Here is a 26,426-nt window from a genome sequence, read left to right on the forward strand (position 1 = left end):
ATTCATCAGGATAAACTCTTATGTACCAGAAATTCTGATGCCTTGAATGAAAAATAAACAATGAACTCAACGATTTTCAAGTATTCGCGCACATAAATTCCATGTTCATGTCACAAGAAATTCCAGAAATTTTTTAATATGAAGGGAAGAGAAAGCGTTTCGCGTAAAGGATTAAGGTTAGTTGAGTACAGGTTACAACCTGGGATTGAAATTGCATGGGATCCAATTTCAATTGCCACGAATTGGTTCACAGGTGTTTCTTGCTGAGTGACCGAGTGGGGGAGATGGTGTGGGAGTGAGAAAATGGCGTACAGTTGCACCATTGCAATCAGACTGCACGTCGACGACATTATAAGCGAGTAATTAATTTTTTCACACATGTAACACCTTCTTGTGAATTGAGATATCGTTGGAGGTGCTAAAAAACATAGACAATTTGAATAATAAATTTTCACCAAGACGCAGCGTTTATCAGGCAATATCGACGAGAAAGAAAAAAAAAAAAAAAAAACTGGGATGATGAGGATTTTTCTACCCTCTAATATGCCTCGCCTTGGTTATAAAATAAGGCGAGAAGATGTCGACGACGACGAAGAAAGATGGAATATAAGATTTGTTGAGTAGGTATCGTATGAGCATCCACATGGTGGAGGACTCTTTCCATTATCCCATACTGCAAATTATACTTTTGTGAAAAATTAATTCCAGTCGACAAAGTCACCATAAATATCGGGAAGTGCGTGAGCCTGTGCCGCGTAGATAAGCGATGGTATAGCGGAGCATAGGTTGAAGATGCAGTGAATCGTGTAACGCGGTATCCGGGTCCGTATGATGGTGCACAGGTAACGCATATGGGCGAGGAGTGCGCAAGTCGTTTCCTCAAAACCTATAAAAGCAATGGTGGTATCTTTGAGACTGCCAGTTGTCACGTGAATTTTGTGCGAAATAAATCGAAAAAAAACAGTTTTTTTTTTTTAAAGACTTGGACTCAACCCAAGATCATGTGATCCTTACAGGAGTCGAAGTAGGTTGCGTAGATCCATGAACGAGAAGTTAGGAATAATGTTAAGACGAAATCACAGCAATTGAGTGGAAGAATAGAGTCAAACTTTAATGTTCCCTGACAGGGGATATATTCTTAGTTTCAAATACCGTGTTCATTGAATTGGTTATGAGATTTGGTTAACAATGAGTTTCGAAGTACTGAGAAATTCGAGATTCATTCTTGTCTCGGTGGTTTATCTCAGCTTATTTTTGGACAACATTCTTCTGACGGTTGTTGGTAAGTACAAAACAGAAATTCTCATTCAGACATTAATGATCATAGCAGTTGACCAAAAACTTTGTCAAGTTTTAAAAGACATTGCCTCGATAACTTTATGGCAAGTTTCTTAGAAAATTTATCACAAAACACGACCAAGATACTAGTTACAAGTCAGTTATAGAACACAACTTAGTTTCAAACTCGACATATGATGTGAATCTCTAAGTGTCGTTAATACTTAGGGATCCCAGTCCATTGTTTCAGCGAATGTGATTACTGCTCTACTCTCTTATTGCTTTGCAAAGCTCCATTCATATTGTATTTCAGTGCCTATTATTCCTGACTACCTCTATTCCTTGGAAGGAAATGCAACCGTTGATGCAGAAACTGACGAAAACGGTCGTGTTGGTTTTCTACTAAGTTCCAAGGCCTTGGTCCAGCTGGTCCTGAATCCAGTGATTGGATCATTGACGGGAACTCTGGGCTATGCCCAACCACTTTTCATAGGCAGCGTGAATCTACTGCTCGCCGCGTTATGTGAGTATACATGTGTAATTTTACTCGCACGAGATAAGCAGATTGGTGTAATTTTTCGATGTATTGTTACTTTAGTATCGTCGCCACGATAGCCAACAAAAATGAACTTTGACTTTCGCTGACTTTTCCAAGATTTTCGAAATTCACAGCAGCTCAGTGAGCCATAAATCTAGTGAAACAGTTTTAGTCATCCGGAAATTATTCCTTCAACAAATCGCTGAACTTATAATATGTGCTAAATGATTTCAGTATTCGCGTTTGGCCAGTCCTATGAGGTGTTGTTTTTGGCAAGGAGTATTCAAGGCGTATCTTCCGCGTGCATTGGAGTCTCTGGCATGTCGTTGGTGGCCTCACGATACTCAGAGGAAGAAGAAAGGTCAAAGATCATGGGTTTTGTCCTAGGCAGTATTGCCCTCGGTGTTTTATTGGGATATCCCATTGGCTCGATTCTCTACGATCTGAGTGGTAAGACGGCACCACTACTGCTCGTTTCGGTCTCCATAGTCTTCTTGATCTGTAAGTATATCAAGCCTCCTTTGTGTCGAATCGAGGACCTTTAACAGGTCTGGGAAAGGAGTCAAAATCGTAGTCAGTCAACTGTGTGTAACAATCATCTCGATCATATTTCAGGTTTTCAACTCGCCGCACTGGATTTTCACATGATAAAACAGGTACAAACTCCATGTAACAGTTCGTCAACAAAGACTAGAAGCTCTGTTCATAGCTCACTCGTATAGTCGTGTTATACCTAATCAGTGACTTCCAAATTGAGCATTTCGTTAACCGGAATTTTAATCCAATGCCAACTGTTAACCAGCAGAAGACAGAACCACGTACCAACTGGATGTTCCTGTTGTCCGACAAGAAGATCATAATAGTCTCCGGAGCAATCTGGTCCTCAACTTCAGCCATGGCAATATTGGAACCGTGTCTTCCGCTCTGGTTAATGACCCACGTTAAGCCCAAAGTGAGTCGTTGCATGCAGCTCTACCACCTCATCAAAAGCTTGAGCTGCTCCTCCATTATTTTTATTCCTTCAGAAATGGCAACTGGGAACCGTTTTCATTCCGGACAGCATCGGCTACTTGGTGGGCACTAATTTCTTCGGAATGGTGGCTTATCGCATTGGCCGATACAAAACGGCCATATTTGCCATGCTTCTTGTTGGCGTTAGCGCGATCCTGGTGCCACTAGCAACAACGATGTCACAACTGGTGATCCCGCACCTGGGAATGGGTCTGGGGATCGGTATCGCCGACGCAGCGCTGGTCCCACTTTTGGCGTCGTTGGTCGACCAGGAGGACGGTTACGGACCGGTTTACTCCTTGCAACAAGTGGCCGTCAGCTTGGCGTACTCTCTTGGTAAGTCGACTAAAGGTCTCTACAAAGCTCGAAACCCAGCTCGTCTCGAGCACGTACCTACACCCACCTCTCACTAACGACTTTAAACACGATGAAAAGAACCACTCAGTTTTTGAGGACTTTACGCCCTGTAGCAGACAGCTTACTCGCGCACTTGGTCAAGAGTGCGTGTGTGAGAACCGGAGAGGAGATGTCGGTTACAGACCCAGACCCCCTCCCAGCGCCTTTTCTTTTTCTTGGTTTCTTTAACGCCTTGGTTTCATTTCCAGGGCCTATCATCGGCGGTGAAATGGTCAGAGAAATCGGATTCGCATGGGTGATGTGGGTCGTTGGTATTGTCAACATTGCCTACTGTCCACTTTTGGGATACTTGGCAACCAAGGATAGGAAACCCCTTGCTCAGGATGGATGTAAGGACTACGACGCCGTTCAAAAAACCACCGCCAAATACGAGAGGTTTTATGATTCGGACGATACTTTGTGAAGAAGAAGAAGAAGAAGAAGAACAAACACTGCGTACATTTCAACAAATATATTATTATAAAATAATAAAAATGAACACTTCACACTTAATAAATTCACCAAGATATTTGAAATGAGAAACCGCAGATTGATTCTCATCAAAACCTCATAACGAACATTTGCTTTGTCAAATAATAACACCAGTCGAACAGATACAATCAGGAGGAGAATTTTAGCCAAAGTTTTACTCCAAACGGGTCTAAACCCAAGTCGAAACTTAGCGTCCACTCTAAACCCTACGTAGAAGAGGTTGCAATATTGGGCCCTACTTGGACGCTAAAAATGTCGAGAAGAATCCCAGAAACCTTTTCCATCCATAAAAAAGTTTCCCAAATATTATCTCGATCATACAAGCCTCGATTGGAGCTTTTTAGTGTTTCTTAAAAGCATTGAGGAGTAATTAAGTTTTGACTGTAAGTGTCACCGCGTAGCATAAGAGCACACAGACTGGTAATGATAATTTCCCCTTTACCGACGACGGTAAGTGCAAAATGCCATTTCCGAAACTGTGCAAACTTTTCAACGAATCGCATGGGATACTTGGGAAGGAACAAAAGGACTGGAAACGTAAGTTACAAGCGAGATACTGCCTCGCGGCGTGATTTACTCAACAACTCGTCCGTCGCCAAACGAGGTGCATTCACTAATGACGTGATCATCAGACTCATTCACACCGTGTTGCTCAATCGACGCCCCTTTACCTTCTCCATCTCTAGCACCCTGCTCCAGCGCGTATATTCGTTGATATCATATACATGTTACATTAGGGTGGCGCAAAAAAACAGATTATTTTTTGTTTTTGAGTCTCGTATGACAAAATGTTAGTTTTTCATGTTTTAAAAGCCCACTCCAAAGGACAGCTCAGAAAAAAAATTTTAAGAGATCGCTCCAAATTTTAAAAAATGTAAAAAAATCGTCAAAAAATTAAATTAAAAAAATTGTATATTCAGTATTTTCTTTCATTTTTAATTCATGTCGTGGTGTATTGTTATCGTTTCTTTCTTACTAAATTAAAGAGAAAAAATTTATGAAACTTTAATATGAATATTAAAAGGTCGCTCAAAAAGATCTGAAGAAATGCACCAAAAAATTAAAAAAAAATTATAAGCGACCTTTCAAAATTCAAATTTTGAACTGAAACTTTCGGAAACTTATTTTTTTTTGTCTATAAAATTATACCGTAGCGATAAAAAATTAAAAAAAAAAAAAAAACACGATTTTTGCCGATTTCTGACGTTTTAAAAAATGTGGAGCCACCTCTTAAAATGTTTTTTTTAAACTGTCCTTTGGAGTGAGCTCTTAAAACATCAAAAACTAACATTTTGTCACACGACACTTTAAAAAAAAAAAGTCAGTTTTTTTGCGCCACCCTAATATACATACGTACACCTCATCAACTGACAAATTTTCGAGATAAACAAGGTTGTTACGATGATATTAATTCCACTTGCGGTATAATCTGACCCTGAAATAACTCTAGACCTTTGTACAAATGAGTCGTATGATTCGGTGAATCGTACTTCTATGATTTGATGATCATTAATGAAAATAATGTGAAAAAATACACAGTTTTTTCAGATCGTCGTGCTAGGACCGTCTATATATTTTCGATAATCAAGGAATATTTGGTAAATTATTGAACGAGTATCGTTACAAAAAACTAAATTCAAGGCTTACATTTTGGTCGATACTGGATCTTTACTCTCATTTGAATATGATACTGAATTCAGTTGCCTGCAGATTATAGAAGGGAAATAGGTGCATGAAAAAGGAAAAATCTTATTTGAACAGTTTGGGCTTTGAGAGGAATTTTTTGAAGCCACGTGTTCCCGATTCATTTCACATGTTCACGATGCGTAAGATGATAATAATCTGTTTAACCAAGAATGTGCTAATAGAGTCAGAGAAATGCTTGTACTTTAAAAAAAAAAATTAATTATTAGACTCCTTTTGTAGAAAATTTTGTTGTGAATACGAAAATTAATAAAATAATTGTTTGAAACCGTGAAAAATTTTAACTAAATAGAAAATGTATTTATAAATACGGAATCTCGATTTCAATTTAGCCAATTTAATGAAATAAAACTTTTTAACCCTAAAAAATCGTTTCCAAAACCAAATTTTAACAATTACGATGAATTTTTTTTTTTGCAGTGTATCGCAGTTTCAATCGTAGATTATATATCTATTTAAACAAAGTCTATTTACTTTCCAAATTGGGTGTTAAGATATTGCTATGACTTTTCAACCGTGGCTCAGAGTTTAAGGAAAATCAGCAACAAAAATTGGCTGCCTAAATTCACAGACGCTGAGCAAGTTCCCTCTTTTAGCCAAATTACAATTTCAAATTCTCTATCCAATTTTCACATTAATTTCAAGAAGAATGTAAATAAAATTGGACACAAAGTAGCTTCTACAATTTGTTACGAAAAAGCGAAAAGGCGATGCTTACGGCGATTTTTCTTTTTCTTTTCTCATTCTTTTCCTCCTTTGACGCACGGCTTCTCGTCTGATTGTGACCGTTGACCGAACAGCCGGCAATTTTTCCGCCTGAACACGCCTGTTCGAAAAGCTCTGACATTTAAATATCAGCTAACATCAGCTGAGAAACAACGTAAGCAGAGTTCAGAAATTTTCCAGGAATGCGATGATTTGATCGAACTTTACTTGTGATTATTAACATTACAATTACAAGTGTAAAAGCCTCTCGATCAGAATTATCACATTTCTCATATAACATCTTGCAGATATCTGGCGAAGAAAAGTCCGGAGTTAAAAATGAGAAAAAAAGAAATTTTTTTTACTCATCATCACACCTCGGCAAAAAAAATAAAAAATCCTTAATCTCGGACAAGTGCCTAATGATAATGACTCAGATCTAGTCTGATCACCAATCAGACGTTTCTCGACGACTCTAAATCGACTTACGTGTGTATAATATGACAATTAAACGTTCGAGTTGCCATGATTATCAGACTCGTATAGTCAGCTTAATCAGTTCGATTAAAACGCGCTCTTGGATCCGGGTGAAAATCAGTCGATTTGATACACTGGTGAGTTGACGGTGTGCTCTTGGGTCGGTTTATTCTCCGTTCAGCGGGGGTGGAAAGAGAAGAAACGAGATTCTGGTGAAAAAGTCGGTGATTCCGTGGGTCGTAAAGGGAGAAAGACGCGAAACAGGCCGCATAGCCGGGGCCACATTTCGTCCGTTTCGGATCCCCCGTGAAATCTCTGAAAACTGAACCGCAACTCGGAGAAATGATTTAAAACTTATAAGCATTAGGGTGGCGGCAAAAAAATGGACTTTTTTTTTTTTCTGAGTCTCGTGTGACAAAATGTTAGTTTTTGATGTTTTAAGAGCCCACTCCAAAGGGCAGCTCAAAAAAAAATTTTTAAAAGGTCGCTCCAAATTTTTTAAAATGTCAAAAATCGTCAAAAAATTGAATAAAAAAAATTATATTTTCAGTATTTTGTTTGATTTTTAATTCATGTCGTGGTGTATTGTTATCGATTCTTTCTTATTAAATTAAAGAAAAAAATGTGTGAAATTTTAATATGAATATTAAAAGCTCGCTCGAAAAGATCTAAAGAAATGCACCAAAAAATGGAAAAAAAATTATGAGCGACCTTTCAAAATTCAAATTTTGAACTTAAATTTTCGGAAACTTTTTTTTTTTTTGTCTATAAAAATATACCGTAACGAGAAAAAAAATCGATTTCTGACGATTTCTGATGTTTTAAAAAATGTGGAGCGACCTCTGAAAAATTTTTTTTTTAAACTTTCCTTTGAAGTGGGCTCTTAAAACATCAAAAACTAACATTTTGTCGCACGAGACTCGAAAAAAAAACAAAAAAAAACGGTTTTTTTGCGCCACCCTAATAAGCATAGATAAAATATTTATATTGTTCGATACCGTATTTCGCGATCTCAAAGTCCAATTACCAAAGTAATTTCGGTATAAATTTACAAATAAAAAGCTGTGTGTCTACCTTCGGAGAACAAAAAAAGTTTCCCAACAAATTTCATTTCTTAAGAATAAGGCGCAAGTTTTTCCTTGCGAGAAGAAAAAATTTTCATCGTAATGACCGATATTTGTTCATGGAAAAAAAAAAATTTCAAGGCTAACATACACAAAAGAACAAACATTATTTTCACACAACCAAAAAAATTTTCTTAATTCTTTTGGGGAGCAGAAAACAAAATGGTTTAGGAATGTGTAAGAAAAAATGTTTGACACCAAAGTACTATAAATTCTATTGCGATTGCGAAATCAGATCTATGCGGTGAAATCATTTTGTAAGGATAAAAAAAATGGTTGTTTAATTTTTGTAACCGGAAAAAATTATCGTTTCATTGTAATTAAAGTTAATTGACTACGAATGATTCAGTTTAGCTGATTATACAAAATTGATGCTTGGATCCCCTCCTAATAACTGCTCATCTTACATTCTCTTTTCGCGAGAAATGATTTTTAACGCTGTACAGAAAGTATTTTGCCACTTGAACAAAAAATTTTTTCGATTCACGATGTGAAGTATTATTTGATTCCGAAAATAATGACTCAGTATCTCTCCTGATTTCGTAAATTTGATTAATTATCATTCACCGAGTATATATTAAGTGAACAGTATAAAGCAATTAATTTATTATAATCTACCCAAGAGTACTAAAAATTTTGATACTACTACCATAAAAAAAAAAGTATTATTTCATTGAAATCGAGATTTCGTATTTACAACTACAACATTATATATGCACTAAAATTTTTTTCACAATCTTAAAGAAAAATAATTTCATAGACTTCGATACTCAAGAAAAAAAAAAATCCCTTAATCCCAGGAGAAAATTCTCTACAAAATGGGTCGCAAAAGAAAAAAAAAAAAAAAAAAAAAAAAAAAAAAAAAAAAAAAAAAAAACATAGACCTTTTCAAAAAAGCAAAATCTTTTTAACTCAGCGTCTGACCGCTCCGAGCTAAGGGCCCGGTTCTGAAGCGATGGGAAGGCTTTCGCGAGCCGGAGGGGTTGCCTCGACGATGGCCGGGGACGGAGATTCGCCATATCGATCCCGGGGCGCCCCCACCGAGCTTTCGCAAACGGCGCCTCTCGCGCTCCGGGGCGCCGGCGCGCGGGTAAAAACTGCCCCCCACCCCTCACCCCCAACCCCAGCAGCGTGACACGCCGCCTCTCTCCGCAGCAGCAGCAGCAGCAGCAGCCTCTCTGCCGATCATCCCCCTCCCCACCACCCGGTAATCACCCCCAAGCCTGGCCTCAGTCAGCCCCGAGCTTTCGCACGCGCGTCTCCGATAACGCTGACCGACCTTCCGCAAAACGCGTGCAAATAAAACGGGGTCCAATAGGGCCTAAACCGTAAATCTTTGGGGCCCAATGTCTGCGGGATTTTTGGGACTGGAATAACCGTCGAGTGAATCCAACCGCTGACACCAAAAGTGCTTTCTCTAACGACGTCCAGGCGTTCGTCCCTGCGTTTTCCCACACGATGCAACGAGTCGCCTCCACGAGTAGTGTTCGACGGTTCGTCGGACCTAGTCATCATGTCCTAACGATAACTCGTTGCGACATCCTCCTGCGTCACTCGTCCTGAAGATTTTAAGCGGAGACGGTTTATACGGTCTTCCGTATTCAGCGACGAACGATCGTCGATTGAGATAATCATCGATGTCGTTATAACAGTGTCTAAAAGTTATAAGAAAAGTGTAAGAAGAATTATTACCGCGTCATTTAATTCTCGAAGAAGACGCGAGACGAACGGATTTATCAGGCCAAACAATCTCAGCGTCATTCCGCTTCCGAAATAAGGTCGTTTGTCACGGTTCGCGTCGTTGCTTCCGCAATGCATGCACGCTGCATCGAATTGCGACGAAATTCGTGAAAGTAGTGACTTTCAACTTTTGAGTTCTACAATCAAAGACACAAAGAGGAAGAAAACTCGAGTCTGATGTAATCGAGGATACCTCACGTGGGGAGACTTTCATCCTGAAGCTCCGAGGACTTGAGGTTGAAGAAATCGAAGCTGATAAATCATGCCAATTACGGCCAATCTGATCTTCGAAGATCCTCCACCGACTCCAAGGAACTGTTAGGTATTTTCAACACATTCATTGGATTTCCATTCGTGTGTACTTGATAAGAATTCAATGAACGAGACGGTCGACAGGGGTGGGGGGGCACTAGTGAACAACCCCTTGGAATTTCCAACCGGTGAGACTGTGCCCTCCCCCCCCCCCCCCCACCCCCCCAATCCTCTCATCGACCTCGTTCCTCATTTGCTTAAACTGTGTCTATGATCGTCCGCGTAATCTAGTCACGTCAGAGGCCAGAGATTAACCAATTTACACGAGTTCGGTTTGCCCGTTTGTATATATATATATATATATATGTATATAAGGTGGATTCATGCAGATTATAACCGCAACGCGGTTAATGCAGACGTTTTACCAGATCACGTCCGCTTCTGTCTGACGCAATAAAATCCAGATTCATTGCCTCCAGGTTGGGTATAAAAGACGATCATTGCTGCCTGCTTACTCGTCATTCTATTGGAATATACGGTTTTTGGCTTTTGAAGCTTATATTATTGCGGTAAATCAATGCAATTTTTTTTTTTTTTTTTTCAGAGAGAGAGAGAGAGAAATAATTTTTTAGATTCGATGATGTATCGGTATCATCGGTTTCAAAGAGTTATGTATGCAGTTGTCGTAGGCCAAATGGAGGAATTTCTTTTTCGTAGCGAAAATGTTTTTTTGTTTTGTTTGTTTGTTTGTGTTTTTTTTTTTTTTGTTTTTTTTTTTGCTGTGACCACGTAAACGTATGAAAAAAAGTTGTTCTGTTAAAAGACCTCAGCGTCTGCTGATAGAACGAAGGATTTTTCAAAATTCCGATTTTTACCAAAATTGCAGTGGTTTTACTGAAGATTCTCGTTTTTTCGTTTGAGAAAACGGAAAGATTTCATAGGAAACAACAAATCCTTGGTTCGATCAGCAGATGTTAATGTTTTCTAACAGAATTATTATTTTCGTATGTTTCAAATAAGGCGTTTTCAACTTGGCATTGGAAAACACAGTGACGAGTCAAGAGTTGAATAGTAACTACATTGTGCAACGAGTGGGCAAAAGTAAGGATCCCGAGTGAGTGCGAATATCATAAAAACTGAGAATCGTCATTGGCCACGAGTTGCACACAATATTTTTTACGATAAAAATATAAAATGCTAAAGATGAACGGAAAACGTTATTTTCCAATAAAACACGTGCACGTTGGGAAATAGCAAACCATTTTTCTACTAGTGGGTAAAATAGTATAATTCGTAACAAGTAGGCAAACTTGGTCTTTTCGGGTCGAGCGTAAGTTTGCAATATGAGTAGTACGTAAGCCGAAGACGAATGTTGCAAATACGCGAAACGAAAGAGCGTATTTTTTACGCGTTTTTTCACGAAGCACAAAATTGAGGTTAGGATCGCGTAATATCAGATTTCCTCGCGACTGCGCAGGCGCGTAGTACAGAAAAGACCACTTTTCACACCTGAGACTTAAAACTGGTCTTTTCGGTACTCCGCGCACGCGCATTCGCAGACTCACTAAACCGTCACAGAAACGCTTACTGCGCGTGCGAAAAAAAATATTCACGCGTTATAAAAAACACTTTTTGCGCACTAGTGTAGAAAAGGCTTGTTATTTCGCAACGCACACGTGATTATGCGAAAAATAGCGTCTTTTCTTCGCTCCCATATCAGGCTAGGAAAAAATCACCGTTTTTTTCTTACGTTTCGGTTGTGAAAAAATATTACATACATTACACGCGTACAGTAATATCAAGCAGGAGAAAACGGATGGGCGTGCTACCCTTTTATGGAACCCCATTTGTTTGACACACGGATGAATATATCCGTTTCATCAAACAGCACGTAGGCTTATCATTATGGTAACTGGGTTCCATGATTGTGCGAGGAGAGTCAATGCTATGATCTTCTAGAATGGAGCTCCGCACAGTCAGCAAATTCTGAGGGTTGTGGTAGCCTGCGATGTAGTTCGGTTGAAATATCCACACGCATTTTTTTTTTTTTTAGTATTTTTTTCCAATACCGTTCGACAGTCTTTCCCGCAAAATAGAACATCACTGATATCTGTTTGCAGATTCAAATATACCACATTCGATATCAATCGCAAACACTTGACGAAAGCACGTCTCACGAGGACATCGACAATTCCAATGTTTGATCAACGTTTAAAGCTCCTCATAGTTTTGGTTGGTATAAGGTACCTAACAACTGTTTAAACGCGTGATCATTGGGTGAAATAAATACGATTTGTGGACAAAATAAAATTACATTTTCATGCGGAAAATTGATTTTTGAAAGAAGAAAAGAAAGAAAAAAAGTCTCGTTTTACAGGGGTAAGTAGCTTTTATGGATATACATGTACGTATATACGCGGTTAATTTTACTTATGAAACGCGGCATATATAGCTTGATATACCACAAAAGACTCGAAAAGACGCTCGTCGTGGATTCTTCTCAAGTGGCTTTACGCTTGTTACAAAGCCTTGAATTTAAAGCCGCGTTATTTCAGAAGGAATATAAAAGATACTTGACGTCATACGCTTCGTGCTCACAAGAATTGAGAACTTCGTGAAAAACACCCTCGACTGCAGTACTGTATCAATATATTCTCAGGGCCCTAGAAACCACTACTTGAATCTAAACGTTGAAAATTTATCGGGAAACTCTGTTTCACGGTAAACTACTTGGGAATATAATTTTTCATTCACTTTATGATGTTTGACTAGGTGCGGTTACTTTTTGTAAAATTTATTTCACTACGCTGGGAAAAAAAATTGGAATCGTAGTGACTAAAATTTAGACCTTGGAACGAAATTTCAAGAAAACAAAATGGTTTAGTAATGTCTAAGAAATGCTTTTGCACCGGAATACCAAAGATTCTATTGCGATTCGTAAGGATTGAAAAATGATTTTTTAATTTTTGTAACTTTTGATTTCGTAAATTTGACTGATCTTCATCCACCGAATGGATTTAGTTGAATCTACTCGAGGGTATTCAATATTTCGATAATATCACGCAAAAGTATTATTTCACTAAATTGACTAAATTAAAATTGATATTTCTCATTCATTCGATATAAGAAAATTTTTTTTTCGTGATTTTGAAACAATTCTTTCGTTAATTTTCGTATTTACAATAAAATATTTTGTTCCCATGAGAAAATTTTCTACAAAATACATCAACGAATCAATTTTTCTTTTAAGTAACACCAGTAATTGAAATTCTATACGTATTCTAAAAACTCTTTTATTCAAGGCATGGCTAACATCGATATTAGTTATTACCTAATTGCAGCTAGCAGGGTTAATTTCGTTCTCAATAACTAAGTGCCGTTTTCGTAGCCATTTACCTACCTACACTGCCAACCATCGTTACATAAAAGCATGAAACTTGCATCAGACAAGTTATGTAACAAAACCAATTTTGGTATGAAAAGTGCTGCAGAGTTAGTTTGTCCTTAAAGCAATAAAAATATTGAAGACTATGTTAAAAAATATAAATAATAATATTTCACAATATTCTTCTAATACAAGTAAAATTTGTTTAACAATTTCCTCCTGCATCCTAGAATTCATAGAATATGAAGAAGAACGTTTGAAGTAAAAATTCATTATTTCTGCCTTAAACCCAAATAGAATTCACGTATGGCACGGATAAGTTAATTCTAAATGTCGACTTCGTTCGCTGTTGTTGCGGTTATATTACTGCCAGTTCAAAGGACCTCGGAGCTTTTCCCAAGTCAACAGCAGCACCGCATTCACCCTTCTTACATGCTCATTGCTAATTCACCCTCATCTGTCGCTGCTAATTCCTCTCACGTGGATCACTGATCCCATTGTTCCTCCTCATTCAGACCTTAATCTGTCGTTCTCGTTCTCTGAACTTTCTATATGAATTCTCTTCCACTGTTCCGTAATTTTGCAACTTCACAGGTCAGATTACGCGCAAGCTTTACCTTCAATTTCACTTCATCCTGCAAGCCTGGATATGACATATATATACATACTATTGTTTTTGAATTTAAGTATAAAGTAAATGTTGATATGACATTTAAAATTTTCAAATTACAAAAATCTGTGTCATATAATTCATGAACAGAAATATAAAGAGGTCCTGCTGGGACATTATGTTTATTATTAGTTAAATTTTTTAACAATATAAATAACAATGCTAAATTAAACCGTAAAAATTATCGTTTTATGAAACAAAATTTTTTTTTTTTTTTTACTTCCAAGTTAAATTTGAAGTATAATAAATATTGTTACCAAGCATCAAATTGATTTTATCAATCCATTTTAATTTTTGAAAAAAAAAAAAATAAGTATCTGACTGACAAAAATCGGCTTATTTTAGAGTGAATCTGACTGCTTTAGGGTAGATTTAGGGAAAACCTTTAATTATAGAGTGCTTATTGGGGAAGAAAAAAAAGATGGAGTATCTTTAGGTAAAAAAAAAATATTGTGTAGCCCTACTGTATACATATGGTGGAACAGTTTCGACCATGAAACGTTTTGTGGTTTACCGTAGTGCTCTCACATGCGGAGTTAAGCGACTGTGCGTTTGAAATTACTGTTTACCCGCGACACATACTCGCCGAAATCAGTACCTCTGCATTCAGTAAGCAAACAAGAATCAACGCCAGCCGGATACAAGTAGTACCAACAGTGTGTAATTATTATCCGTAAACAGCTTCTCGTTAGCAAGCATGTGGCAAACAACGCCACCCGCAGGGTATGTTGGTACACTCGCTTAGCTTGATCCTGTAACTGACAGTCAGAGAAATGCCCTGCAGCCAGAGTCGTGGGTAATGTACTCTGACAAGGAAGGTATGTCAGATCGATCTCTCCGATTCGATTTCTTTTTTAATATGTTATAGTAGACTGAAAACTAAGAGACACGTATTTTTTTTTATCTGCCATTAAACGGTTCAAGGAGGTGAAACCACCCTCCAAAGTAAGGCATGTCACGAAGCGATTTGGCAGTTTCAACAACAAGAACAAGATATTTTTCAACCAATCCAGCTGGGGACAAGTTTTCTGATAACGACAAATGAAAAATGGCTTTTTCTTAATTAGAAAAAAATGCCCCCCCCCCCCCCGCCCCTTGACATAATGTTTTTTTTTTTATAAAACTGGAACGAGTTTCCTTACTAAGCAAATTTTATGTGCCAATGACTAGCGACACAAGTGACAAGAGAAACAAACGATACGTTGATCATAGATACATGAAATTTTCACAGAATGGAAGCTTATTTCAGTTTTGATTCCAAGAAAATAATGAGCCACTGGGAACCCGTTAATAAAAATTACTGTACAAGCTATTCGATCATTTTGTTCTAGCGTCGAATAATCAAAAGCTTGATAATTCAAATTATCTGGTTCGCAAAATGTCAAAACGCGATGCGAAATCATTCCAAGTCATGAAGTCGTTTCAAGTTATCCAAAGTGGCAATTACCAAATGTCTCTTTGAACCTTTAGAATGTTTCTGAAGGCTATTGATATTCGGGATGGAGAATCAACCCAGGATTAATTTGCGGAATGCTCAAGCTGAAGCCCAAGTGACCTGATCAATTTTCTACCCGCATCTACACACTTGCATTGTTTTTTACCTGCGATTCGAATTTTTTCACTTCTCATATCCTTTTTTTTGAAACTGTGCTAAGACTCTAATCAACTCGCGTTACGACTTGCCAAGCTTTGAAGCAATCCTTTTCACAGATCGTGAACCAAGACTAGCTCCACTATAACTCAATCACGCATCTCACGGAATAGATCCATAGTTACATTCTTCAAGGATAATCAGCTTGTCCGAAGTCACCGATCACACTTCCGTCCTGAAGATCCATAGAATCCGTCTTACTGCCCCAAGAAGTGCTCATTTTTTTTTAAACAAGTATTTTAAACGACTAGTGCTAGCAGCTTGGAAGTAAAGGAGCTCGTTTCTCATTCCATTTTATCGTACCCTACATTTCACCACTCGAAGTGCACGGCTGTAAAAAATTTTCTCAATTCCAGAAACGGGTTTCACACCGGCAACAGACGGGACTCAAAGCCTGAGTGGACAATATGTGAAGGAAACGGCCCCCGCGATCAAGTTTCAGGTGTCGAAACGACCTCAGAAAAGCACCCTGATACTGGTCGCGTTCGTTAAACGGCCAAGCAACCCCTTGGCACCACTAGAACGTCGATGTACAATGCAGAAACGTCTCGTTCCGAGGTGATATGGACGCGGAGGAGATGGACGAAGAGTTGCCGGAGGCAATCAATCTCGAGGTGAACGAAGAAGACCCTGTTTGAGGAACGTTTGTCCGTGAACGGTTGTCTCATTAAATTGAACTTGATGCGGCAAACACTGTACAAAATTTATTCGGTATTGTTGATTTCACTTGCAATTTGGTGACACGATTCATTCAAATGACTAGTACTTATGCTGGGTAATGTTCATGGATATTATTGTGCAGAGCAGAGTCAACATTGCAGTTCACTTCGGGTGACTGAGTCCATGGTTCATGTACCTAAACTGTAAGCGTGTTTGCAGACCTTCTGATTCCTTAATTTTTTCAAATCATGATATCTTTGGAATGGGATTTCGAAATCGAAAGGCGTGTAATATTTGAAGCATATTTTTGGTACTATTGGACATTTTATGTCAGTGACACAGAAGCCGTGTTTGTATCGTTTCGACTACTAAGAGGTAGTCTGGATGCAACCTACAAATATAATACATGATACATCTGACAGTGGGATTTTTGGAGAAAGTTTATGGAATAAGAATACTGATTTTTTCATAATAGGTTAACCATAATAACAACCTCGAGAGTTTCCAAGCAATGAAGATCTCAACGACACCACGATGCTCCAAGACCCCGGAGATAGAGGAAAGCGCCCTTGTGGGATCGGCGATCCTCCCTCAAGCAGACGAAGAAGATGGGGATTCGGAAATTCGCGAAAGCGTTGTGCCTGTTAAATCAAATCGATCAAAGGAAATCATAAATGCAAATGTTAAGACTGATTTCAAGGAACCCGAAGTTGCTAGATTGTGTCGCAGTAAACGCGTTTCCTGCCAAGATACGATTCCCGAATCTGACGAAGATAGTCGGGATAATGAACTGACCATGGAAAGAGTCGGGAGGTTAGTAAACCATAAAAAAAAAAAGAACTCTCAACGTTATGGAGGTGAATCGCTACATCAATTTAGTCTTTATAAAGTATTTTCATAGAAATCGAAAAGTTAGACAAAGTAGTTTGTTGAAATGAATTCCATAAATACTCCCGCATCTAATATACAATCAGAGAAAAATGATTAAGTATGTTCAAAGGTATCTGGAGGCGAACCAAAGTGCGGTGGAAAAATGGCTGTTGGAAAAGGCAAGTCCAGAACTCCGGCATCGAGTGCAAAATCCTCTCCTGGTTGCCAACCCATCGGGGCCGAATGTTCATCAAGAAGAAAGCTTGTTGAGCCGGTGCAAAAGAAACAGCGTAACGTCAGACCTCTTCCAGTCCTGGCTAACTTCTAGTTCGCCGATCAAAAGGAGCAAAAGTCCAAGCAGGTAAAAATCGATACGAGCTCTGTTCAACTGCCAGCTGCAGTCAGTCAGTTAGTACCTTCAATTCCTGTTACATCAAGCTTGCTGATCAAAGAGTTCATCAAGTACAAGCTCTTGTAGGTACCGCAATGGCAGACATGAGTCAACGTAAGTCAAACGCGACTTTGTACCGTGACTTTTCTCCGAATCATTGGAAATCGGTGAACTGGGCTAGTCAGTACCTGCCAATCGTTGCCTGATTTCATCGACTGAATGACAGTGATATTTGAATTTTGCAGAATGGCTACGACGCTGGTTGGCCGGCGAGAGGAACTGAATCAACTAGACGAGGGGGACTTGTTCATGGAATTGATCCGTGACGTTGCCAATGAGTTGGACATCAATATCCTCTGTCATAAGATCTTGGTAAACGTTGGACTCTTGACGCACGCAGACAGGGGCAGCTTGTTTCTGGCGAAAGGTCCTTTGGAGGACCGTTATCTCGTGGCAAAGCTCTTCGATGTCACCCAGGATACTGAGCTCGAGGAGGCCGTGCAGAGGGCAAAACGGGAAGAGATCAGAATCCCGTTTGGAGTTGGAATTGCCGGTTTTGTGGCGCAGAGCAAGCAGATCATAAATATCAAAGACGCGTATAAGGTTGGTGATAGAATGAAATGATGCTAAACACATTATGGCGGTCTGATATTTCTGAGCCTCTAGAAATTTACGCCTCTTTTATTATTATGAATTCAATTTCTAAAGAAAATACATATGATACTACTGTATGAACAAGTAAAATGTGACTAGAAAATTAATAGTTCCATTCGTCAAGCTAATCTTCTTTAAAAATTTTCTTGGAATGAAAACTCCGCAACTCGCACCATAGATCGAATAAAAATCGCTCTAAATATTCACTCGATTTGTAGTTGCGCAGTTTTCACTCACACTTAGGGATTTTTCACCCCAAGACATTAAGAGAGTCGTTTCGTATGAACAAAAAAAACCGATGAATATATTCATGCAAATATGCTGTAGAAATATCAGTTTGATAGATATAATATAATAGAGAGAATCGTAAAGTTGATGCATACACTTTTCGTCGAGATTCGGACCGGCGTTAAGCTCATAAAATCTGGTCGTAGGGGTGAATGAAAGTTCGTAAAGAGGATGTAAGACAAGTTTAACAAGGCGTGATTCGCGATGTTTGTAGGACCCGAGGTTCAACAGCTCGATCGATATGAGAACGGGCTACAAAACCACCTTGATACTGTCAATGCCGATCTGTAACTACGAGGGAGACGTCATCGGCGTTGCACAAATCATCAACAAAACAAATGGAAGCAACGAATTCACTCGAAGAGACGTTGAGGTTTTTCAGAGGTAAGTTTCCCAAATTTGGAACGTTAAGGTGCTTATAAAGACACGTTGGACACCTTGAAAACGCGGGGAAGCAAAACCCCTATATCGCTCAAGCGATCAGAGTGAAACTTGGGCAATTGATGCCTTATTTTGGCATAAAGTGGAGCGTTTTTTTCCTTTTTCAAAATTTGGAAAAAAAATTTACAGCTTGGTTACCACCCACAGAAATTGGCCAAATTTTCACAGCTGCACGGAATGGATCGAACTATCCGGTATGATGCCACTCGGCGGTGATGAAACACACATTTTGAGCCCAGTTCCATGAGATTTGATGGTGAAATGACGAAATGGCAGCTGATCTGGTTTTCAATTACGAAGTACACCGAAATCTCATTTTGGTGATATTTGTCGGTAATTTCTTACCGACATTACGCGCAAACATTACCGGCATGCGCGTAATGTCGGTAACAAATGTCGCCCACATGAGATTTCGGTGCTCTTCATAATCGAAAACCGGATCAGCTGCCATTTCGTCATTTCACCATCGAATCTCATGGAACTGGGCTCAAAATGTGTATTTCATCAGCGCCGAGTGGCGTCATACCGGATAGTTCGATCCATCCCGTGCAACTGTGAAAATTTGGTCAATTTCTGTGGGTGGTAACCAATCTGTAGAATTTTTTTTCAAATTTTGAAAAAGTGAAAAGACGCTCCACTTTTTGCCAAAATAAGGCATTAACTGCCCAAGTTTCACTCTGATCGCTTGAGCGGTATGGGAGGTTTGCATCCGCGCGTTTTCGAGGTGAACAACGTGTCTTTATAAGCACCTTAAGGAGGAACCACTGATTAATTATTCAATCACTGGATTTAAAGGTACCTCACATTCTGTGGCATCGGGATTCAAAACGCACAACTGTTCGAACTGTCTGTTCAGGAGTACAGACGGAATCAAATACTGTTGAACCTAGCAAGAAGCATATTCGAAGAACAGAACAACTTGGAATGTTTGGTGACGAAAATTATGACCGAGGCAAAGGAGCTTCTCAAGTGCGAGAGATGCGCAGTCTATCTACTTGATTTGGACTGTGGCGAGGCGGTGAGTCACTACAGCATTATTTTTGACTGATAACCCAACCCCAGATCTTGTTGAAGAAGCTATTGTTGTATTCCCATGAAAAGAATATTCCAGTGGTTCTTCAGCAATAATTTACGTTCCACGTATGGCACTCAAAAACGACTCAAAATTGGCACGTCGGAACAATTCAGAAGCTCACTACATCGTTTTTAACTTACCGTTTCTTTGTGATGTCAGCGAAAAAATAGAAAGTTATTGTAATCACCCCGAAAATGAAAAGTTGTGTTTTTACTAGATCTCGACATTTCAAGATCTAGAACATTACCTCCAATTATTTTTCGGATGGACGTCTGAGTCTGTTAATTTTTTCGTCCGACGATATCGCGAAAATGAGTTTAACGGATTTCAATGATTTTGGTCTGAATCGACGCGGTTTTTCTAAACTTAGAACTGATTAGATTTTGGTTTTCATCTGATTAGTACTTTCTTTGTTATTTGAATAACAAAATTTCAAAAAATTAAATCAGATCGATGATATCTTGAGGATGGATGAATGGAATAGAATGAAAATTGCTATCGTAAGGATTTTTGAGTCACTGATCACGACTCAAAAGCCAGATTTGCAAAATCTAAATCCAGGGTATTCGATATACTGAAATATAAATAAAAATATTTGGATTTTGATGAAAATTAGTACTCGGCAGTTTGATGGATGGTTCATCACGAATGTCAGGTCAGATTTGCGAATTTCAAAATGGTGAATACAATATGGTGGCAAAAAAAATCAAAAAAAATCAGCGATAACAAATCCAAGGTCAGACTTCCAAAATTAGTACTAGTGTATCCATTATAGTGGTTGAAAATAATAAAAAATCGTTATATTTTAACGTAATATAGTACCTAAGGGCTTTTAAATCGTTAATCGCGAATCCGAATTTGTACTTCAAAATTCGAGTAGGATATTAATAATTTGTTTTCTGTGAACACGGAATCCCCATACATTATGGCGAACCCTTGAAACATGCTCGTATAAAATCGTTGTTTCAGAGTCATTTGGAAAAGATTGTTGAACGACCAGGAAGACAGATGCAAGAATCAAGAAAACCTTTATCCAGAAGAGAGGTACGTATAGACTGTGGCATTTAGACGGATGATTTGAGATGATAGGGATCAGGAATGTAATAAAAACGTTGTAAATTTCAGAGCAACAACATCGACATGGAGGATATATTCCAGCAGCACGTGCGTACGAAATCATGAAACTTATAATCAGACAGTCTCATATGTATAGTTGAAGAATTGTTCGACGTGAACTCTAGTGGTTTTTCAACCCCACTTCGTATCCTTCGTTCACGATGAATCAATTTAAAAAAAAAGCTGCTTCTATTCATCCAAAAAGATCGATAGTAGCGTTAAAACCGTTTGCAACCGTTAACCAATCCTGAATAAAGAATGTATTTTCAGCACGCGACAAACGGAAAGAGCAAGTTCACGATGGTTTTCGAGATGGAGAACGACACCCAACAGGCAAGAGTTTATCGACCAAATTCGAACGACTTGTCGAGTACACTTGGTCAAATAGCGAGGTACGTCGCGAATACCGGTCAAATTTTGAACATCGGAGACGTTGCAACGTGGTTGAAGCGAGAAGTCGTGGACGCCGGAAGTGAACCGATCCGCAGTATCCTCTGCATGCCTATAGTGAACGGACAACGAGCCGTCATTGGAGTGGCGCAACTGATCAACAAGGTAATGGTTGGAAAGGAATTGGCGTTTTTGAAACAGCGAAATGACGTCATTGTATACACCATAAACTTGCAGGACAATGGAAGTTCCTTCACCGATTCCGACGTGTCAATTTTCGAAGCTTTCGCCATCTTCTGTGGCTTGGGTATCCATAATACGCAGATGTACGAGTCTGCTTGCAAACTGATGGCGAAGCAAAAGGTGGCTTTGGAGTGCCTGAGCTACCATGCAACCGCCAGCAACGAGGATACGGTTAAACTGAAATCCGACACGATACCATCGGCCGAAAAGTACAATCTGTACAGTTTTACGTTCATAGATTTCGACCTCACCGACGAAGATACTTGTCGAGCGACGGTGAGGATGTTCAAACAGTGCAATTTGATCCAGCAATTTAACATCCCTTACGAAGTACTTTGCCGATGGATATTGAGTGTGAAGAAAAATTATCGCCCGGTAAAATACCACAACTGGAGACACGCGTTGAACGTTGCACAGACGATGTTCGCCATGTTGAAAACCGGTAAAATGGAACGTTTCATGACCGACATCGAGATCCTGGGACTACTGGTTGCCTGTCTATGTCACGACCTCGATCATCGGGGTACGAACAACGCTTTTCAAATGAAAACCGAATCGCCTCTAGCGATTTTGTACTCGACAAGCACGATGGAACATCACCACTTCGATCAGTGCGTTATGATACTGAATTCGGACAGTAACAACATATTTCAAAGCTTATCGATGGAGGATTACAGAACCGTGATGAGGATAGTAGAGAACGCGATTCTGTCCACGGATTTGGCGATGTACTTTAAAAAGAAGAATCGATTTTTGGAGCTCATCGAGGAAGGCGAATTCGACTGGCAGAGCGAGGAGAAGAAGGAACGTTAGTAGAAAAAAAATGTTGTTTCAAAAGTGATGAAATTTATTAACGAATCAAGAAAGCTGTTAGAATTGCTAGAATTCGTTTTAAATCACTTAGAAACCGTTTGCGACTTCTTGAAATTAGTTTTAGATAGTTTGGAATGATTTTTAACACGTTTGAAGTCACTTTGAACTTGTTCGAAGTGGTTTTGTGATTTGCTCTCAAAGTGAACAACGTCTCGGTTACACATTTTAAGATTTTTGATGAAATTCATAAACGCATCAACGAAGCTGTTACAATCGCTGGAGTTCGTTTGAAATCACTTGGAAAACCGTTTGCAACTTTTTGAAATTAGTTTCATGTGATTTGGAGTAATTTCAACCCGTTTGAAGTCAGTTCGAACCTGTTCGAAGTGGTTTGTCATCGTTTGAAATCACTTGGAAAACCGTTTGCAACTTCTTGAAACTAGTTTCATGTAGTTTGGAGTAATTTTAACCCGTTTGAAGTCGGTTCGAACCCGTTCAAAATGGTTTGTCATCGTTTGAAATCACTTGGAAAACAGTTTGCAACTTCTTAAAATTAGTTTCATGTAGTTTGGAGTAATTTCAACCAGTTTGAGATGAGTTCGAACCTATTCTAAGTGGTTTGTCATTTAATCTCTATGTGAACAACGTCTCTGTTGCACCTTTTAAATTTTTTCCAGTTCTCTGCGGGATGATGATGACGGCCTGTGACGTGAGCGCGATAGCAAAACCTTGGGAAGTGCAACATCGCGTGGCTAAATTAGTAGCAGACGAATTTTTCGACCAGGGTGATTTGGAGAGGTTGCAGCTGAAGGAACAGCCAGTGGCAATGATGGATCGCGAAAGACGAGACGAACTGCCGCAAATGCAAGTCGGGTTTATCGACGTGATATGTTTACCACTCTACAAGGTTTTGTCGGAGACTTTTCCCTGGATTCAACCACTCTACGAGGGCACCATGGAGAATCGAAGGCACTGGCAGGACTTGGCAGAGAAGGTTGAGATGGGTTTGACCTGGATAGACCGAGACACGATAGAGGAACCAGTCGAGGAGTTCGTGTCCTCGGAGCCAAAGGACATCGAGTTCACCGTAACGACGTTGAACTGTGCCCACACAGACAAGAAAGAAGTACCCGAAGGAGCGCAGGAGTCTCAGACCGCAAAATCTTCCTTAGGAAGATTTGCGTCACTTCGTAAGGGTGGCAGGACGCTGAGCAAAGGCGTTAGACACAGACTGAGCAGATCTCTATACGCGAGAAGCAGCTCCGAGGATGCTGGGAAGGCGAAAGTCCTGATTCCGGAAAGGAAGAACCGCAGTAAGCTCTGCTTGCTCATTTGACGTCTCACCTCTGGCACTCTTGAGAGTATACCGGAATAAAAGAGTATCGATAAAGTATTTCCGCTGATTTTTGATATACTTGTTAAAATTGTCGAAGAACGTGAGAGTGCGAGGGGGTAGGGGGAGGGGGAGGGGGAGGGGGAAGAGAGAGAAATTATCTAAGACATTTGGAATTCGATGACTGTTGTGATATCAAACTTTGAGGTTTTTACATTTCCTACACTCTATTTTACTACTTGGACAAGAGAGGCGCGATATGCAATGCACGGACAATTTAGGACCATGCAGGTGGTAAGATGCGCGATAGATCATAAGGATATAATCATCTTCCATTATTCTTAAAGTTGAACTTAAAAATTTTAATATCAATTTCAACCAGTTCAATTACGGAACGGGTGATATGTTGTGACAATTTACGAATGAGTCTGAGTGTGAATGTGCGTGTGCGTGTGTGTGTCTGTGTGTACAGTTATACGTGTCGAAACATTACCCGAAGTATTTACAACCTCGGTTCAACAATTTTCACTTTACACTGCGTCAAAATTAGTGCTATCTGCGATTAATCGATTTATCGTCAGCTTCGATTAATCGGAAAGACGATTAATCGATTGATTGACCTTTTAGGTTAATCGACGGTTTCGATTCCAATTGCAGAATAATTATTAGGCAACTTCGATTAATCGAAAAAACGATTAATCGAAGCTGCGAATTAATCGATTAATCGCACAGCACGAGTCAAAATATAAGGCCAAAGCCAATTACTGGGCAACTCAGCACGGACAATGGTTAATCAAAACTTGACAGAATGTGCCAGCTGTGAAAATGAACGCGTCACCGTCAACGGATGAGAAAATACATTTAAAAATTGACAGAAGTATTTCCTTCCTTCGAGTGTTCAACTGTTATGTATAATATTACCATTTTTTTTTTTTTTTTTTCTTTTTCTTTTTCTTTTTTTCACTCCGTGTCTCTCGATTATACTCATCTCTGTGTACGAAGTCAATCATCCAACAGCAATACTCTCAAAGTAACTTCAAAATACTCCAAAGTGTGGTCAATAAAGATATCAACGTTTATTAAAGTAAATACCGATAAACTATAGCAGAATTATTTATCAAAGAATATCGATCGAATGTATGGTGAAAAAAAAAAAAAAAACCGGGAAATCGAGTTATTTCCACTTCAAAATTTTTGGCAGTTTTTTTTTTTTTTTTTGTTTTTCTAATTTTTTCTAGAAATTTTCTCCGCCGATCAACTGTCGCGTATAATTTCTATTCTTAGCGATACGATTCGTACAGAGACCAGAAGAAAAAAAAAAAAACAACTTTTCCAACACAGTTCTTCACTGGTGAGAAGCTGAACTTTAAATTGATCTGTTCTTATGTTAATCGCACGAGAGAGAAAGAAAGATAGAGAGAGAGAGAGAGAGAGAGAGAGAGAGAGAGAAAGTGACGATTAAATTTGGTGCCAAATAAATTAGCAGTATGAAAATCATTTTGGTTACAAATGATGTAACGATCAATAACGATACTTCTCGAAAATTGAATCCGAAAGAAAATTGAAAATTAAATTCAGATAGTTGTCTGCTTGTTTAAAAATTCATTTGAGAATAAAGATTGAAGAGAGCCGTACATTAAATCAACAACAACAACAACAAAAAAAAAGAAGAAAGATAGAAACAAAATCACCCTGAACAATTACATTTATATATATATATATATACAAACAAATACCTATGAAATAAACGGAAGTCATCTATACATACATACAGTGCAATAATGGCTAAGGGTTTAGTAAGATTGTAAGATATAAATGAAACATTGTGAATCTAAGTCAAATTTTGACAATCTTTTTGTAAAATTTGAATGTTTTAGATAATAGAGTATACATATACATAATAGTTAAAGAAGAAAAAAAAAAAAAAAAAAAAAAAGAGAAAAAAACGTTCGGTGTATCTAAGCTAAACCTATAGCTATAATGATTGTTGTAGAAAAGAATGGAAAGCCGTATAAAAACCCTCGTCGAAGCCCTAAAACCAAATCCTAAACTATATTGGATTCGATTAAAATCAATTGAGGTTTAATAAGAAATCGTCGTTGAGAAAAATGTATTTTTTGAATTATCATTCCCCGGTTAAAACGCGTATATATGGATTATATTGTTAATCAATAATTGTAAATTAAACTAAACGTATACAGCGATTATTGTTGATGATTTCGATTAATATTAAGTTGTCGAGAAGAAAAAAAAAAAAATAATAATAATAACAATAACAATAACAATAATAATAAATAAATAAATAAATAAATAAATAAAAACCCTGTTTCTAGTATTTTGATATAGTTGTGAACAGTAAGAAGAATAAAAATAAAAGTGATAAAAATTTTAATGTATTATAAAAACAGGCGTCAACTTCGCTATCCCATTGATACCGGATTATGATCACCCATAAAAAAAAAAAAAGTTCCTCTATGAACTGGATTTTAAAAACTTTTTGCATCTCAAGTTAGCCTCAGTTTGTCAGATACTTTTGATAAATCCTTCGTTACGGAATAATTTAGAAAGTCGAGTAATTTGGTTGTAAATCAATTTTTTACTCTGATTTCTGATTCGATTCAACAATTTTTAAAATTGCCACGTCAATATAATTATCAATTCAAAGCGATAAATCCGTTGTTGGCAATTTTTATAAAATAATGGATGAATCAATCTGTCTTTTAATAATT

At 38.4% G+C, this 26,426-nt stretch overlaps 2 protein-coding genes and 1 long non-coding RNA gene across 3 annotated transcripts; all 3 read left to right on the forward strand.

Moving 5' to 3' along the window:
* The first annotated feature begins 1,144 nt into the window (after positions 1-1,144).
* On the forward strand, positions 1,145-3,647 carry LOC124413941 (synaptic vesicular amine transporter). Its single transcript, XM_046894754.1, has 7 exons — positions 1,145-1,282; positions 1,592-1,801; positions 2,051-2,317; positions 2,432-2,472; positions 2,619-2,768; positions 2,842-3,163; positions 3,433-3,647. Exons 1-7 carry the CDS (start codon positions 1,189-1,191, stop codon positions 3,645-3,647), a joined length of 1,299 nt encoding a protein of 432 aa, XP_046750710.1. The 5' UTR covers positions 1,145-1,188.
* Positions 3,648-9,740: 6,093 nt separating this feature from the next.
* Positions 9,741-24,308, forward strand: LOC124414275 (cGMP-specific 3',5'-cyclic phosphodiesterase-like). The gene is made up of 12 exons (XM_046895295.1): positions 9,741-9,787; positions 15,780-16,037; positions 16,559-16,896; positions 17,084-17,314; positions 17,590-17,947; positions 18,501-18,670; positions 19,523-19,745; positions 20,772-20,846; positions 20,928-20,966; positions 21,189-21,473; positions 21,546-22,359; positions 23,042-24,308. The coding sequence occupies exons 2-12, from the start codon at positions 15,987-15,989 to the stop codon at positions 23,698-23,700; spliced, it is 3,243 nt and encodes a 1,080-aa protein (XP_046751251.1). The 5' UTR covers positions 9,741-9,787; positions 15,780-15,986; the 3' UTR covers positions 23,701-24,308.
* Positions 10,064-26,141, forward strand: LOC124414281. The gene is made up of 3 exons (XR_006929931.1): positions 10,064-10,083; positions 25,276-25,281; positions 25,637-26,141. It is a non-coding gene; the product is annotated as an uncharacterized LOC124414281 (long non-coding RNA).
* Positions 26,142-26,426: the final 285 nt, after the last annotated feature.

The sequence above is a fragment of the Diprion similis genome, chromosome 13 (genome assembly GCF_021155765.1).
Source record: "Diprion similis isolate iyDipSimi1 chromosome 13, iyDipSimi1.1, whole genome shotgun sequence".
Taxonomy (NCBI): Eukaryota; Metazoa; Arthropoda; class Insecta; order Hymenoptera; family Diprionidae; genus Diprion; species Diprion similis.